Here is a 16,807-nt window from a genome sequence, read left to right as displayed (position 1 = left end):
TGCTGTTTGTTTGTTAAAAAACTTCAGCAACAGTAGTTTGTCACAATTTGTTAAACCTAGTATTTATTTATTACAGAATGTTATTGTAAGAGGATACCAGAATGAAAAACAGCCAGCCCTTGAGAATAAAACTCTGATCAGACAAGTCTGACCTTTCCTGTAATTTCTGAAGATTTCATGAAGCTTTCTTGAATGTCTTATATTTGCTATATAATACATGGGTATTTGTGAAAATACTTGAAATTATTGTGCCAACTAATTGGAAATACCACTTTCAAGTGATAAAGCTTTTTATCAATAATTCTTTTTAGTGACAAAACAGTAAGACTTACAGCAATGATAGATACATTTCATAATAAGGTTCTGAGCAAGTAGGCAATATGAGTGTTATCAATTAAAGAAATGTTATGTAGTAACTTACTGAATTGTTAGTGTTATTTTATAACAGAAATTGTTTTCGTTCCTGAAATATTCCCCAGAATGTCTTAAAACAATTTGAAGAAGCAGAAAGAACAACTTAAAGGACAAAAATAAGGAAAGTAAATGCATAGTAAGTGAGGCAGCAGGTTTCAGTTCTCAGAAGCATTTTTAGTATGTTGATTTTTTATAAAATTTAGAAATAAAGAAAAATTAAAATTGAAAGTTAACTATAACTTGTGTTACTAGCTGATTTGTTGGGTTTTTATCAGGAAGAAAGGGCTCTTCAGGCAGTTTTTGTTGTTAAAGTAAGCTGCATAGAAGGCTAGGGATGCGTGCTAAACAATACTTTGTTTCCAGCCTGTGATATTTTGAAAAAAAATTCTTCTTGCTTATGACTTACTGCCCTGGTGAAAAATAGTCCATTTTTACATATACAATACATTATAATTTATCTGTTTATACTAAATTTAATTTATTATTTATTTTTAGGATGAAAAATGTATACACATTCTTTCATTTGATTTACTTTTCAAATACCAGTTTGTGCTTAGTTCTGTATACTCAAATATTCTTTACACCTACTTCACAGAAATTAGTCACAGTCTCTACATAATTGATAGCGTCAAACGAAGAGAATTCTTATATGAGGTATAGAAAAATGCTTAAACAACAAGGATTTGTAAACTGAATGGAAAACTACACGATTTTTTGGAAATTATACAGTACAGCATCCTTGTCGTGCCATCTAGTGATCGCAGCATGAAATGCAGCAACCTAAATGCAGAGCAAGCTTTGGTGCCAGCTATTGTCAGTAACAGTGTGAAAGATTGCATTATCCATCTTAAAAATATGTAAACAATAATTCTTTTTCTGCATTTTTGATTTGCATCTGATGGATTTGCACCTGTGCTTGCCAGAAATAGAAACAGCTATTATAGTTTTGTCTTCTGTCAAATTGCTGTTGCAAATCTCGTGTAAATATTTAGTGATGAGCTGTAGGTGTCCTACTAACCAGAAGGCTTTTGCCCTCTCAGAATCCGCTGTGTCAGATAAGTAAAAAATAATTGTTTAAATGCTGTAGCTTGTAAGGGAGTGTCATCGATGAAGAACAACAATATCAAGTATGCACATGGTAATGTCAGCAGGGATAAGATATCTTTGTGCTGTTTTTCCCTCTGTTTATGTGAATCCACAGGCCTATGAACTGACACGTAATTTGTGATCTCCAAAAAAGATCAGATAGGAATTTTATTACTTGATTCAATAACTTGTTTTCCCCATTTTTTCTATAACAGGAATAAAAAAAGATGTTGAAAAACTTTATGAAGCAGTGCCACAGCTTGTAAATGTGTTCAAAATTAAGGAAAAAATTGGAGAAGGTAAATGTTTCATTTTACCTTGCTTAGAGTTAAGATTTCTTTTGGCATGTCTAACTTAAAAAGGTATAAATCTAAGATCCCAATATATGCAATGTAAGCCATGTAAGAATTTTTTTGAATGTCTCTGTAGGAATTCTAATATGTTGCTGAGCACGTGGGTGTATTAAGTAGGACCATTTTCAAGATATTTTCTTGAAAATATGGTATATTATAGCCTTTTAGAAAAAACAGCATTCCAAGTTTGACAATTAAAAATTTTTGAGGTAGATTCAAGTAAATAAATGTCTTAAAATTCCACTCTTTTTCTCCTTTACAAGAGAAATCTACTTACATGTAGCTGTGTTTTGACATGCTTAATTGGCGTTCCTTAAGTTAGCTTTGTTTCCACTAAAATCTCTTGGGCAGAGTTGGATGAGGAATCTGAAAGGCTGGACCTGCTTTACTTAAAAAATAAAGAACTTTTTATTTTTGAAGACATACAGTATCAAATTTTAGAATGCTTGTGTACACCTTGCCTTCAATAGATACTATTGCAAATACCTTAAATTAGTGTCAGGCATGACTATAAATAGATTCAGGTACTTCTGAGTCTGGGATTTCAGCACTTTTTGAAACTTTACCCATTTAATCTCTGAAAGGCTCTGTAACATTCCACACTTTTAAAAACAAAAGATGTTGATGGTAAGCTGGATTGTTTTGCATCTGTTTTGTGATGGAACTTCTGTGCAGTAGGTTAGATGGCTAGGAGGTTTTATCTCAAAAAAAACCCCCAAACTACCTAAAAACTCCCAACTCCATTCCCCACAGGAAGATAAAATTTCAAAAATTAAAAAAAAAATAAGAGTTCTGCCCATTATAAAAAAGATAGTGTAATTAAAAAAATTTTGGTTATGTGAATAGTACTCTGATTTTACTCTTGGGAGCAAACAATGTTTTTAAAAAATACCATTTGCAGTTCAACAGCATTACGAGAAAACAAGCTTCTGCTTAGGATTCCACTCTGGAATCACTTTCATTTTAGCAGTTCTCACCACGAAAAATAATGTCTTAAGTCAAATTTGGTAACCCTTGTTGCTGTAATAGTTCTGTTGAAGGTATGGGTCTGTCTCTAGGTTGTTTGGGATTTTTTTTATGATTGCATGAAGTACTTAGTTTTTGCTGGCATTTTGATGTATGTGTGCCCTCAGACTGTTGAACCAGCATGATGCAAACGCTTTACTTAAAATGTAATCAAAAGTTATTTCTATTCTTTATTCATATATTCCATTATTCATATGGAAGAACACTTCAACTTGCATGTTCAGGTACCTCAGATCATTAGGATAAATTAACCTCCTAAGAGGTATATTAGGATATCCTTAAAATTAAATGGCTGGGTAAGTTTATCATACAGTCTGAATACTCCCTTCCTCAAGCAAGTGTATCACATTTGATGTAGTAAAATGCTCTGGGCAAACAAACAGTATAGTTACACATCATGTGGGAAGCCTTACTTTATAAATAAGGTACAGAATTAAGGAAAATGTAGCAATTTCAGAAATGCTCTGAATAGCACTGGCAGTGCTTCCCAGATTAGCATTATATAGTCCTCTTACATTGTAAGTAAGCTACCTAAACAAGAAAGCAAATCAAAGATAGGAAATCTACATTCAAAGAGCACTGTGTCCCAGGCAAGTTAGACAGTGTTATATTTGCATTTTTACTGACATAAAAAACTTGTATACAAGATCACTGAATTCAGTAGGAGAAAAAAGGAACTGGATTTTTTTCTTTTAGAATCTGCTTTTGATGTAGTATCAAGTGTACTGCAGGATTGTGAACAGTTAGATCACTTCTGTAAAAATCTGCATTGACCTAATTAAAAATGTTGAAGGCAGTGTTTTTCTCTTTTGTTTACAGGTACTTTTAGTTCTGTTTACTTGGCCACAGCACAATTACAAACAGGATATGAAGAAAAAATGGCTCTGAAACACTTGATTCCAACCAGCCACCCCCTGCGAATAGCTGCTGAACTTCAGTGCCTCACAGTGGCAGGGTACATAAACAAAAAAATTATGATTGTCATGACTAAACTGCTGAATGTTGTCTCACTGTTCTATATTTATTTAAGTTTTGGCATTTCTCTTGATTTATTTTTAACCACACACATATATATTCTTTTTATTGAGAGCAAATAACAAAAGGAGTGTCTTACCTGTAATGGATGCCCTTTGCTGCTAGTCTCAGTTGGGGGGAGGGGGTGGGGCACTATTTTCCATCTGAGAAATTCCATTATGTATCTCTGTGGTAACAAAGTTCCAGTTCTGAAATGCTTGGAAAAAAGAATCACTTCGTTAGAAAATGTGATTTTAGGAATGAATACATGTTGGCAGAGTGTGCTGAATAGCACCTTCCTAAAGCAGTAGGATCATGAAAGTTAGGTCCTATATTTAATTACCGTGGTAACTACAAACCACAGCCCCACAGATAATCTGTAGAGTTCTCATTCCAAACTGCAGAACAAATGGAACATAGCAGCAAGCAGCAAGAGCACAACTATGGATTGCTGATAAGACTGCTATCAAAATATAAATTAAGATATAAAAGAAAGCCTGACTGAAGTTTTTAAGAGATAAAGGAAAATAAACGTCCACCTTCTGGTCTTTGTTCAGTAACACTACTTTTCTTCTAGGGGACAAGATAATGTTATGGGAGTTAAATACTGCTTTAGGAAAAATGATCATGTTGTTATTGTTATGCCCTATCTGGAACATGAATCCTTCTTGGTGAGTCTCAGACTTTTGATGTGTAGTAAAAACATTTAATTAAAAGTAGTTGCATAATTATTCTATGATTCTATAAATTACAGTATCCAAATAATCTTTCAGGACATTTTGAATTCCCTTTCCTTTGAAGAAGTGAGGGAATACATGTTTAATCTGTTTAAAGCGTTGAGGCGCATTCATCACTTCGGTATTGTTCACCGTGATGTCAAGCCCAGCAACTTCCTCTACAACAGGCAGCTAAAAAAGTGAGTCTGGCCATACTATGATTTCATCTGGGCATGTGTGCCTGGGCAGAACAGAGTCAATTAGGCTTTTAGGCTTCTTTCCTTCCAGCTGCATAACATGTGCTTAAGTAATAAAGCTAAAAACATTCTTTTTATTTGTAAAACTTTTCTTTCAGTGTTAGGGGACTTAAGAAGTGAAGGAAATTTTTTTACTTAATGTAATACCTGCTTCATAGAGTCACAAGTACCTGATAAAGTGAAGATTTTACTACTGAGTAAAAGCACTGTATTTTCAAATAAGAATGAGAAGAATAAAATCAGTATTTTTTTTTTTTAAATAAGGAAGTTAACTTGTGGTGCACAGAATGATCCTTGTACATTTTTAATAGTGAATAGGGTGAAACTGATACAGATAAGATAGCTGGCTTTGAGCTGTTTTCACGTTACATTGAATTAATGTTTAGTAGGGTTGGTTTTTTTGCCTGCAAGTTACAAAATTTAAAAGCTGTAAAAAGTGAGGTACTGCTTCTTTGTGAAGATCTGAAGTGGATAGAATGCTGCAGTGCTAGCAGTCCTATAGCTGTATTTGTTAGCATTGTTCTCTGTACAGTTGAGACACTAAGGTGCTCGAGTGTGTCCAAAGCAAAGCACTGAGAGAAGGTTGTAGCAGGATGCACATCCCCAAGTAAAAAGTGATAAGATGACAGGAAATGGCCTCAAGTTTTACCAGGGAAGGTTTAGGTTTGATATTAGAAAAATTTCTTCACTGAAAGGGTTATCAAGCATTGGAATGGGCTGCCCAGGGAAGTGGTTGAGTCACCATCCCTAGAGGAATTTAAAAGACCTGTAGATCTAGCACTTGTCCCTAGCACTTAGGGACTTGGCAGAGCAGGGTTAACAGTTGGACTTGATTTTAAAGGTCTTTTCCAGCCTAAGTGTTTCTGTGATTCTATGCAGTGACAGTTTGTAGAGGTGATTTGATTGCATTTTGCCAAACCACAAGCTTAAAAGTTTGAGAAATACTGTTTTGTTTGTGTTTTTAATCTGTCAAAATGAATACACACTGCCATTTTGCTCTTCCAGCATTTGTTTGAGCCTTAATCTCTACTTTGTGTCTAGAGGCGTGCAGTTGAGTTTGAGACCCAGGGACAGGTGGATTGTCTCTGTACTGGTTGTAGCAAAAAATAATTCTTTTAGAGACAGATCTGAAGTGTGAGCTAAGATAGTCTTACCTGTTACAAGACTAAAGAAAATTCCAGTAATATTAGCCAGAAGTCTGTCACAACTGTAAGCACTGTTGGTCTTGTCTGTCTTCACTGCTACCTTTGTCCTCTGCCCGTGGGAACCCTGCAAGAGTCAAGCCACTGGTACGTGACTGCTGGCTGAAGATTCAGAGCTGTAGGATTAGAAGAACTTCAAAAATGAGTTGCTGAAAATATGTTTTAACACCTTTGGAGAAAGTATGTACTTGAGATTTTGGGACAAGAAACAGTGAACAGTGGTATAGGGTAAAAACACTGAGGGGATAGGTGAGATGGGAATGTAGGAGGAGAAGGAAGAAAATAGGACTGTGATGCTGGCAACAGTACAGATAAGCAACATTGAAGGAAATGTGAAAGAAAGATAAATAAGTAATGAACAGTAAATTGAATGATTAATAGATACTTTGTGACTCCTGATTCTAAATTTTTGTCTTTTCAGGTATGCCTTGGTAGATTTTGGCTTGGCACAAGGAACCCCTGATACAAAAATTGAGCTTCTTAAAACTGCCCACTCTGAAGACCAGCAGGGAAGTTGCTTGCAAAATAATCCCATTGTAGCCTTGGGAAATGGGGTTTCTGTCAGTGTCACAGCACCTAAACAGATAGCTCAACAGTCAGCCTCAAAAGCAGCTGATAGAAGGTCCAGCTCACTTCTGAAAGTACAGATGGAACAAGGAAGAGGAGAAAAGGTTCTCAGTCTCTTTCATTAATGCTGTTGTATGTTTAATGTGTTCCTTCATCCAACAGGGGGAGATGCAGTACTTGCACAGAAGCTGAGCCTGCACAGCATCATAGTGTTCATATCAAAGGAGCTACGTCTACATAACTACTGGCTTCATCATTATCTGTTAGATCTAATACAGTGCTGAAGGCTGTATAAAACCCTAGCGTGGGTTACTATTTAGACAGCCTTAAATCCTTTCATAGGAGATAGGGATGGTGAAACTCCTCCCCAAGCCAATAATCATTCACCTGTGTTTAGTTACTAGTTGCATTACAAATGCAGTACAGGGTACACTGAGATTGTCTTGGGGCACTTCAGAGGTGTGATTCTTTTTGTAAACATGTTTGCTGTTCTGTCTAGACCATGTTTCTTCATCCACAGTAAACTGATGCCTGAAAATAACTTACACACAGCTGTTCTTGTTTTATGTCACTTCACACTTTTTTTTGACCTGTCAGTACCCAGACGCCTCTTAAACAGGATCCTTATTGTCCTTTTTGCTGGTATTGTAGGAGGACTCTGTGCACCATTCTGTCCAGCGCTCTGTCTTCGGAGAGAGGAATTTCAATGTCTATAGTTCTACATACCAGGAGAACTCAGGCACAAAAGTAAGAAGTATTGACTCATCAGCAGGATCAGTCTGCTGCATATTTGAAACATTATAGAACTGGTTGTTCTGTAAGACTGGACACTGCTCCACAATGCTATGAAATGTGAAAGGCTTTTGAGCAGATTATTAAATATGTCTTTCCTGAAAGGCTCAAAGAATTTTTCATTTCTGTTTCAGTCCCATTTGAAACTCTTAAACAACAAGTTCTGTAGCTGTCTCCCTAGCTGATCTTGTTTGGATGCTAAGTTAATCTTTTTTCCTATGTATCTATCTGTGCAACTAATCATAGAATCACAAAATAAGCTGAGTTGGAAGGGGCCCGTGAGGATCATTGAGTCCAGCTCCTGGCCCTGCACAGGATACCCCAAGAGTCACTCCATGTGCCTGAGAGCATTGTCCAAATGCTTCTTGACCTCTGTCAGGTTTAGGGCTGCGACCACTTTCCTGGGGAGCCTGTTCCAGTGCTCAACCACCCCCTACTTACTGTGTGAAACTTTTTTAAAAATTATTTTGCAGTTGAAGCTGAGGATAAAGCTTGTAATGGTTTTTTTTGTAATTAGTATTTAATATGACAAGGGGGAAACACCTACTAAATTAGAGGGTTTGGTTTGTGGTATTTTATTGTAGAACTAGAGTTAGTGCTTGTGTGTTGCTGTGGGATTTCATACTCTTTTCATTTTTTTCATACTGAGCCAAAAAAAAAATCTTGAAACGCTATATTAACTTGAAAAGTACTTGTCTTGTAGCTTCAGAATATCTAATATCGATTGGTTTTAGTAAGCACTGAAAATGTCTTCTGAAGGGGAATGGATGAAATCAGGATATCTAGAAATCAGATATCCAGAAAGTTCCAGTGTCTGTTTTATAGTAGTTTTGATACTGTTAAAGAGGTTTGCTGTGTCTGTCCTAAAATTCTTCTTGTTCATGAGCACTTGTTAAGTCAGTATTTTAGGAACTGTCCTATCTGTATGTAAAGGGAAACTTCTTAAAATATGTCACTTTCTCTACAATATCTACATTACAGCTCATAAAACAATCAAAGATGATCGATGTTTCATCTAGGAAGCTAGTAACAAAGAAGAAGATTATTTCTACCAAAACTGTGAGCAATGGGGCAGCCAGGAAAGCTGCCAGTGGTTGCCCTTTAAACCTGCCCTGTGACTGTTATGCAACCGATAGAGTTTGCAGTGTTTGCCTTTCAAGGTAATTTGCTTTGATAGTGTTGTAAAATTGTCTGCTCTGCTGTCAAGCAAACTCAAACTTAGATTTACTAGACTGCTGATTTAGTAAATGAAAGACAGCGTTTGATCTCTGCAGCCTTTAAAACACTAAGTATGCTCTTCTTAAGAATAGTTCATGGAATTCATGGATTTGTTCACTGCTATCTGCATCTAGAAAGATTCACTGTTAATTATTTTCTTGTTGTGTTTACTTATTCACCTACATGTGTTGTAGAAAATCACTTGTGTTAATTACAACACTTAGAAAAGACAATACATCATTCTGTCATTTAGTAGTTATCTAATTATGCCAACAGTTGGGATTCTGGAAATCATGAAATGTAGAATAAAAAGGAAGCATAATTGTTTTGTATTTGTTAATCTAAAAAACTAATAGAATCACAGAATGGTTTGGGTTGGAAGGGACCTTAAAGGCCATCTTGTTCCAAACCCCCTGCCATGGGCAGGGGCAACTCCCAGAGACCAGGTTGCCCCAAGCCCTGTCCAACCTGGCCTTTGAACACTGCCAGGGATGGGCGTCCACAGCTTCTCTGGGCAACCTGTTCCAGTGCCTCATAGCTCAATTAAACTCCATCCCTCTGCAGTTAGTTTTGATTATGATCTACTATTGCCTTTTATCTACACGTTTTTTAAAATAATTATAACCTCACACCTCTTAGTTAATCTAGTAAAAACTAAATTCCTGGCAACACTCAGAGCAGCCCTTAGTTTGCTCTGGACTAACACAAAACCATAGCATCCACATTCAAGAATCTCATATTCTTTTTGCCTTGGGTTAATTAGCCTCAACTTCAAAGTTTCCCATGAAAACAAGCTTTTAACAAAAATGACACTTCTCTTAGATGAAACTAAGAAAAGGCCATTGTGAGTTAAGTATGCAGTAAGTATTTCTCTGGTATTATCTTATGCTAGATAATATAATTATAATATAATAGATAATAAGATTGTTATGTGTGTGTCTTACAAATTCATGCTAGATAAGATGTTCAAACTTCTGTAAAATTTGAATAAAGCAGGGTTAGGCTGTTTACACGTCTTACACAAGCATATTCTAAAAATAATATTAAGCATTACTAGATTTAGAACTTTCTTATCAACTTTTATATTCCAAATTTATTTGTCTCTTATTACAAGGCGTCAACAAGTGGCTCCCAGGGCAGGAACACCTGGATTCCGAGCACCAGAAGTATTAACAAAGTGCCCCACTCAGACCACAGGTACTGCCCAACAGACTGAAACAAATGCCTTTTTTCACCTGTTCATCCTTCTCATTTATGCATATTTTGTTGTCTTTTTTATGGGAGGATTTTTTAACTTGTGAAATTCATTTTTCATCCCTTCTAATGCTTTTTAAGTATTTTCTGATTTTAATTAAAAGTTTATTATTCAGAGGAAGAACAGTTCAGGAATATTTTTCCTGTGTTTGGAACTTGAATGTGTCTTTATTCATTGGAGAGGTAGTGCCATGCGCAGGAGTTGAATACAATATATTTTAAAAGAAAATAAAAAATTTTATGAAGTTTCTTGGCTTATTTATTCAAGAAAAATCTTGAATAAATCTTGGGGAGAGAGGACATTGTTTAGCCTTTTCCAGGCAGATTGTAACATATGCTGCTGTAACAGGTACACTTAATGGTGTGATTGCAAATGTGCTCTAGAAAGCATTATTTAATGATTTTATCAGTTTTTTTTTCTTTTTGCTAGTGCTGTAAATAGCTGGTGTGTAAATGTAATTTTTTTTAAACTAAAATTTTAATTTCCCTCTGTTAAAATTTAGTTAATAAGGTTCAGTGGTTTGGGTAAATATCAGGGCAGAGGGACAGTTAATGTGTTAGCTGGTGCAAGCAAGATGGGAGAGGTTGTGCCTACCTGCAGCATGGAGAACCAATAGAAGCAAAGTTATCCATTAAACATTTGGTGTATGACCAGGAAAAAATACAAATGTCCTCAAAAACTGAATTTAAGATAAAATGTTTTAGCCATTTTTTTTCTGAATATCTTTTGAGAAAGTTGTCAATTTTCAGTAGTTAACTCAAAATAGAATTAACAATATATTTGATCAGCTTATGCCTAGATAGCTTACTGTTATTTGAAACAACATCTGTCCTGTGGGTATGACTGGGTTTTCAAAGGTATGGCAGCTTGTTTGGAGTTCTTGTGCCTGTGCTGTAACAGCCAGCTTTATGTGCTAGCAGACATCCAGAAATCTAGGACAAGTTTCAACAATCTCTGAATCCATCTAGACAGAATTGGGCAGAAAGAAGACATACCTAGGAAATCTTGGACACATGCTGGTGTTAAACACGCTTTCAGATGGTTTTCTGTTCTCTGGGGTAATGAATAGCAGGATTACAAAGAGTAGGGGTAAATCTGGACACCCTTGGGAGTGGCACAGACATCCCTGGACTGAGTCAGTGGTGCTGAACTCCTGCAGTATGTCAACAAAGGCCTTAATTAGAACTGGGTAGACTAATACTAGTATTTATGATATCATGTTTTATTTGAACTAGCAAATATTATTGTTCACTTTCATATTCCTGCCAATCTTACTCCTAGTTTTGGCCTCTGTGCTGAGACCAAGTTACTGGCTGAATCCAGCTGACTACCCAGAGCTACTGTAGCACATCTGACCTAGGTTCACAGTGCTGGGAGTACAACCTAAACTCCCAAGTTGATGCTACAAAGGTCCAGTTATACTTTCCCTCGGTTTGTCCCTCTGTTCCCCTTTCCTCACTAGCTGGATAACACTAGACAAAAGCATAGGGAGGAATCATGATTTTGATGTCATCTTGCACTCTGCTGATGATCACAGCTCTACTACAATTGTGGGGCCAGGATTTACTGCCCATTCAGATCTATAATGCTTTTTAATTTCAGCAAGTTACATAATTAAACCTTTTCAAAGATCTTGGCCTTGATTACTTCAGCTTGCCCAACCACATCCTCAGGGGGGTGCACAGCCCCTCAAACAGAAAATATTACTGTATCACTGTTGAAAAGATGATATTAAAAACTTTTTTACAGGAACTATGCAGAAGGTAGAAAACTTTTCCACTGTAAATTGTGCCAAATGATTAACTTGGACTTTTATTTTTTAATAAAAGACTAAAATCTGGTTTTGCAACTAAAGTCAACCTAATATTTTTTTTCAAATCAAAGTTCTGTGCTAAGACTGTTTCTAATTAAAATGTCCAAATTAATTATTGCCTATTTTGCCACTTACTTTGTTGAATAGGACTAGGCTGAATATGCCTTTATTTCCCCACTGTTAATTTTTTCTTCAGAGTTTGAGATCCTTCAAACTCTCTCCTTCACTTTCCTTGCCATCTCTCAAAATGTGCACCTTAGTGAGCCAAAAAAGTTACGGCAGACAGGTATTCTCGTAACTTCCAGTACTAAAGTTTCCATTAGGCTTTGGCCTCTATCCCCAGAGTACTCTCTGTACTCTTCATAACACAATGAAAGTGATGAAGAGCTTTGAACTATTATGGTTTTTAAACTGCCTATCTTGTCAAGTGAGTTCATATTAGAGAGGAAAAGTTCATAATAAGATAAAATTCTTAGTACTGCCCACCTGTGGCAGCCTCAGTCCCCAAAAAATTGTTTCACAAACATTTGTGAATTGTTTTTTATTTATGACCCTTAGATAAGGTTTTCTTCATGTGAAGTAAAGTTAAATATGTATCAAAATCAGGGGGCCATTTCATTTGGCCCCTCTCATCTCCCTGGGTAAAACAACTTCCAACATTGTTTTGGTCCATTTTTAGTTAAGCAAGTTAATGAAATTACTCATATGAAAAACCATCCCTCTGCATCGAAGTAGGAAATTATTCTTCAATCCAATTATAGCAATTTCCACTTTTGTCTGAAGTATAGCTATGTGACCAAAGTCAAGAAGTACTTCAGAACAGAACTTTTGCTGATAGAAACTTTTCAGATCGTAATTTCTTTTTAAAGAAAGTTGAGATTTTGTTTGTGATGAAATCATGGGTTTAGTTATTAATAAATTTGCTTTCCTTTGCAGCAATAGACATGTGGTCTGCAGGAATCATATTCCTTTCTCTACTCAGTGGACGATATCCATTTTTCAAAGCAAGTGATGATTTAACTGCTTTGGCACAAATCATGACAGTTCGTGGATCCAGAGAAACCATTCAGGCTGCTAGAACTTTTGGTATGCAAACCTTAATTATGGGGAAAAGGGGAAAATGTTATTTAATGCTGTGATTTACAATCAATGATTTTTTGTGTGTGTGTATAAATATATTTTTAGGTTTGAGAGTAATTTTGGAAGCAAATCACACTTTTTGCATGTAAAAACTATAAGTATTATTCTACATTGACAGACTTTTAAGACAGTTTTGTGTTTTTCTATCTTTTACAGAGTATGGGGTACTTTATGTCATAGTTTTCCCAACCTGTCTACTTCCTTTCACTAAGTTAGGGCTACTTGAGGTGAAGTATGCCAACTAAATGTTTCCTATTGGCATTTGGTTAGAATTCTTGAGACAGTGCTTCTATTCCTACAAAACTTGGCCTGGAGGCTTAAGTCAATATGACTTAATATTTAGATGATGTAAACCTTGCTTTTCCCTCTGCCCCTCCCCCCAAAAGGCCTAGTAAAACAAACAAACAAACATGCTAAAAACCCAAAACCCAACAGCTGGCCTGTTTAAAAAAGGTACAATCACCACAAACCACAAAAAATCCAAATAACCATTCTGCTAATTGCTTGCAGGCCAAATGCTGCAGCACTTGCTACCTGGATGTGTAACTGCCAGCATCAATTTTCATTCTCGAGCCAGAGGTGTAAAAATCAGGGTATTTAATTGTCTTCAATTATTTTAAAATGACAGTGAAATGCATAATGTTGGTGTACAGGGTGGCTGACAACCTGTCACTACATAACTTCACATAACCCAAAGCTCTGTGTTCTGAGCAGAACTGAGATGATGACCCTTCTGACTTTCAGGGTCTGCTGCTGCAACAGCAGGGCTGGTGTGGTGGCATGGGGGGGTAAATTTGGTTCTTTGATAGATTTGGGACGTTTTTCTTTCATGCTGGTTATACTTTGAGACATGAAGTTTCTCTGAAACTTAGAAGTTACAGTTGCATAGATATTATAATAAAATGTGGCTTATTGTACAATTTTTTTCCCTAGGAAAATCAGTTGTGTGTACCCAAGTTGTCCCAACTCAAAATCTACGAACCCTCTGTGAAAAGCTGAGAGGAACAAATAGCAGCTGTAAGAGATCTCAGGGGGAAGGGCCCAGCAGGTCTGAAAACAACACAGCTTTGCCAGTTGCAGCAGACAAACCCTGTGCTCCTGAGACACTCGGAAAACAAATTCAACACTTACAGAATTTTCAGGAAGGTGATGGTGCTTTGGAAGTCAAGGCAACTGACATGAAAGGATGGGATCAGGTTCCTGATGAAGCATATGACCTACTTGATAAGCTACTAGACTTAAACCCTGCAACAAGAATAACTGCAAAAGAGGCTTTGCTGCATCCTTTTTTTAAAGACATAAAACTCTGAGAAGATAACTTACTCTGTTATTCCTTTCATCTGTTTTGTGTGGAAATTAAATACTGAGGTAGTTTTACCTTGTTGCCCTCAACATTTACACTCGCTGAAGTAATATCATACTGTGCTCTGAACTACTGAAATTTTGTCTTGTACAGTTAGACTGCAAATGTCAGTTTAAGAAATACTTGCAGATGCAAAGTTACATAAACATCACTAACATGGTCTTATCCTAAGACACTTCTGAGAGGTTATTGCTGTGCATACCTGTTCTCTAAGAAAGTTAACTTTGATCAAAAACAACAAAGGAAAAAGAGTTTCATAAGCTCTATGCTTAATTCTTGAGATATTCCCTTAAAATTTAGAAGTTTGCCTTAAGGTAAGACTGAAATAAGAAAGTGTTTGAGAGACTTTTTTCTGTAGTTGCATATCTCTTTGTTCCTGTTTGGTACATGGGGGACTGAAATGGAAAAAAGTGTATTCATTTTGTTCAGACTATTTTCAGAGAACAGTATTACTTTGGGAGTGTTGCTAGAGAAAAGGCCAGGTGCTGGAGATTATATCATCAAAAGAAAAGCGTAACTTTTAAAAGTATATTTTTGTTCCTGTCAGGCCTTTCCTACTTAGGCAATAGTAATAAATGCAGTTACTCATTTTGCATAGCCCATGTTTCCTCAGTGCCATCGGTAACTGTCAATATTCCACAGCTGCTGCCTTCAGAACGTCTCAGGTGCCAGGCATAAGTTTGATTTCTCTTGTAGAAACTGATTTCTTAAAAAATATCTGTTCAATAAATGATTTGGTTTTATAACTTCAGAAGGTTGTCTAGAGATGCTTCTATAAAAGTTAGTCAGGTAAGGTTTTCCTGTGGGATGTTTCTGTTCAGGGAAGATCTTGCACATTGGTTTCCTGCATAAATTCCTCAGTGATAGAAGACACTTTTCAGATAGCTCTAGTGTGTATGGCTGTGACAGTGGAGTATCTTAATTATCAAGGAAGTCTTATCACAGAGTTAGCTGGCTCTTATCTGGTCCTAAGGAGGAAAATCCCATACCTTCAGTGTGCAAAGTCAGCTACATCATGTTCAAGAGAAGTTTCTCTAAAATCCTTGATAATTCTGGAGACTTAAACACAATACAGTGTTTTTCCATGTACATTTCTTGAAATGCTGATGGAGTTGCTGTAAGAGGTTCTGGGCCATTCTGAGTAAGATTGCTGCTTTGGTAACTCTTTTGAAAGCCTTCTCATATGAGCTGATGGTTATGACAGTGCAAAGATCCTGACCAGGACTGGGTCTGAAGAGACAAGACTTCAATATTTTCAAAATCTTGAATACATAGGAAGTGATTGTAATGTTGCTCTGTTTCTGGCATCAGCTGTCAGGGAAAAATATTTGCAGATGTCAGAATATTGATTGCAGAAAATCTTGAATCCCACAAGACCCTGGGGCCCAGGTCTTAGTAATTTTTGCTGTTTATATAATTTCAACACAGCATGTCACTGAGAAATTATTTATCTAAAGGAACTGTGGCCAAATTTGGCAAGCAATGCTGTCTTCCAGTGTCTGCAGATGTATTGTTTCCTCCTACATTCACTCATGCTGTCTATGGCCTTATGAGAGCACCAGCTGACAACAAGTGAAAATATGTCAGCTATCTATTGTGAGCTTTCTAAGCAACTTCAGCTCTTAAAGTTTCCCTGCTAACAGCCTTCAGCAGCTCCTTCCATCAGCCCTACAACAATTAACCACTGCATTAATTTAATAGCCAAAAAGTGAAAATCATTGCTAATGGTATTTTTTCCAAAACATTAAGGGTAAATAAAGCTTGTAAGGAACAGTTCTAAGCTCCGTGTATTCCATAACGAGCTGGAAGAACACATTGGTATTCCTTTTTCCAGACAGCTATTTAAAATGTGGAGAATTTTTTTTCAAGGGGAAGGATAAAGTAAAAAGAAAAGTGTGTTTGAACTAGCATATGCTTAGGAAGTACTTTTTGTAGCAGTCTACAAAAGAAGAAAGCCAGAAGTAAAATGTTAAATGCAATGGGCTCTCACTGGGAAGAAAAAAAAAAAAGAAAAAGATGAAGGAAAAGAGCAAGAAAACACTAGAACCGAGCAGTGGTTGCCACTGGATTTTCTGCTTCTCTCTGCTGTGGTTCTAAGAATCTCTCAAAACCATAGGTAAGAGCCAAGTACTAAGATTCCTTTAAAGTTTTAATACAGGATTTGAGGTATTTCTAAACTGAACGTGAATCTTGTACCATGAGAGCTGCAATTAAAAAAAATTCTGCAGAGAAATTGCATCACTACAACAAATGTTCAGTGGTTGTGAGGCTGCAGCTGGGTTAGTGTTAAGTTCTGGACACCATCTATGACAAGGTTATTAACAAATTGGGCAGAAACCAAAAATGGCAGCAAAAAGCTGCATGGACTTGGAAAGATGAATAGAAGCTGATAACTAGAATTCTGAGATCAGAATGCTTATATACTTATTAATATATTAATAAAAATATATTAATAAAAGATTATAATAAAAATAAATATATTAATTAAAATGTACTTATTAATACTGAGAATACTTATTCTCAGTACTAAGCCAGACTTGGTGAGGAAACTATGATGTTTATTATGTTCATCTTAGTTGAAAAGGGTAATA

At 36.2% G+C, this 16,807-nt stretch overlaps 1 protein-coding gene and 1 long non-coding RNA gene across 2 annotated transcripts in view; one reads left to right on the top strand and one right to left on the bottom strand.

Moving 5' to 3' along the window:
- LOC108445589 overlaps nt 1-6,482 on the bottom strand; it is a 6,845-nt gene extending 363 nt beyond the window's left edge. The window contains exons 1-3 of the long non-coding RNA XR_001860514.1: nt 6,021-6,482; nt 3,994-4,110; nt 2,131-2,241 (exon numbers count right to left, since the gene is read on the bottom strand). This is a non-coding gene — a long non-coding RNA (uncharacterized LOC108445589). The remainder of the gene's footprint in view (nt 1-2,130; nt 2,242-3,993; nt 4,111-6,020) is intronic.
- Nucleotides 1-14,967, top strand: part of CDC7 (cell division cycle 7) — a 16,661-nt gene extending 1,694 nt beyond the window's left edge. The window contains exons 3-12 of the mRNA XM_008630280.2: nt 1,716-1,799; nt 3,699-3,834; nt 4,471-4,564; nt 4,667-4,809; nt 6,490-6,739; nt 7,287-7,382; nt 8,409-8,587; nt 9,760-9,842; nt 12,650-12,799; nt 13,787-14,967. Of these exons, the coding sequence (XP_008628502.1) occupies nt 1,716-1,799; nt 3,699-3,834; nt 4,471-4,564; nt 4,667-4,809; nt 6,490-6,739; nt 7,287-7,382; nt 8,409-8,587; nt 9,760-9,842; nt 12,650-12,799; nt 13,787-14,163 (1,592 nt within the window). The 3' untranslated portion in view covers nt 14,164-14,967. The remainder of the gene's footprint in view (nt 1-1,715; nt 1,800-3,698; nt 3,835-4,470; nt 4,565-4,666; nt 4,810-6,489; nt 6,740-7,286; nt 7,383-8,408; nt 8,588-9,759; nt 9,843-12,649; nt 12,800-13,786) is intronic.
- Nucleotides 14,968-16,807: the final 1,840 nt, after the last annotated feature.

Source organism: Corvus brachyrhynchos, unplaced genomic scaffold (assembly GCF_000691975.1).
Source record: "Corvus brachyrhynchos isolate BGI_N302 unplaced genomic scaffold, ASM69197v1 scaffold101, whole genome shotgun sequence".
In the NCBI taxonomy this organism is placed as follows: Eukaryota; Metazoa; Chordata; class Aves; order Passeriformes; family Corvidae; genus Corvus; species Corvus brachyrhynchos.
Note: the sequence above shows the minus strand (reverse complement) of the source record. Positions and strands in the feature narration are given on the sequence as shown.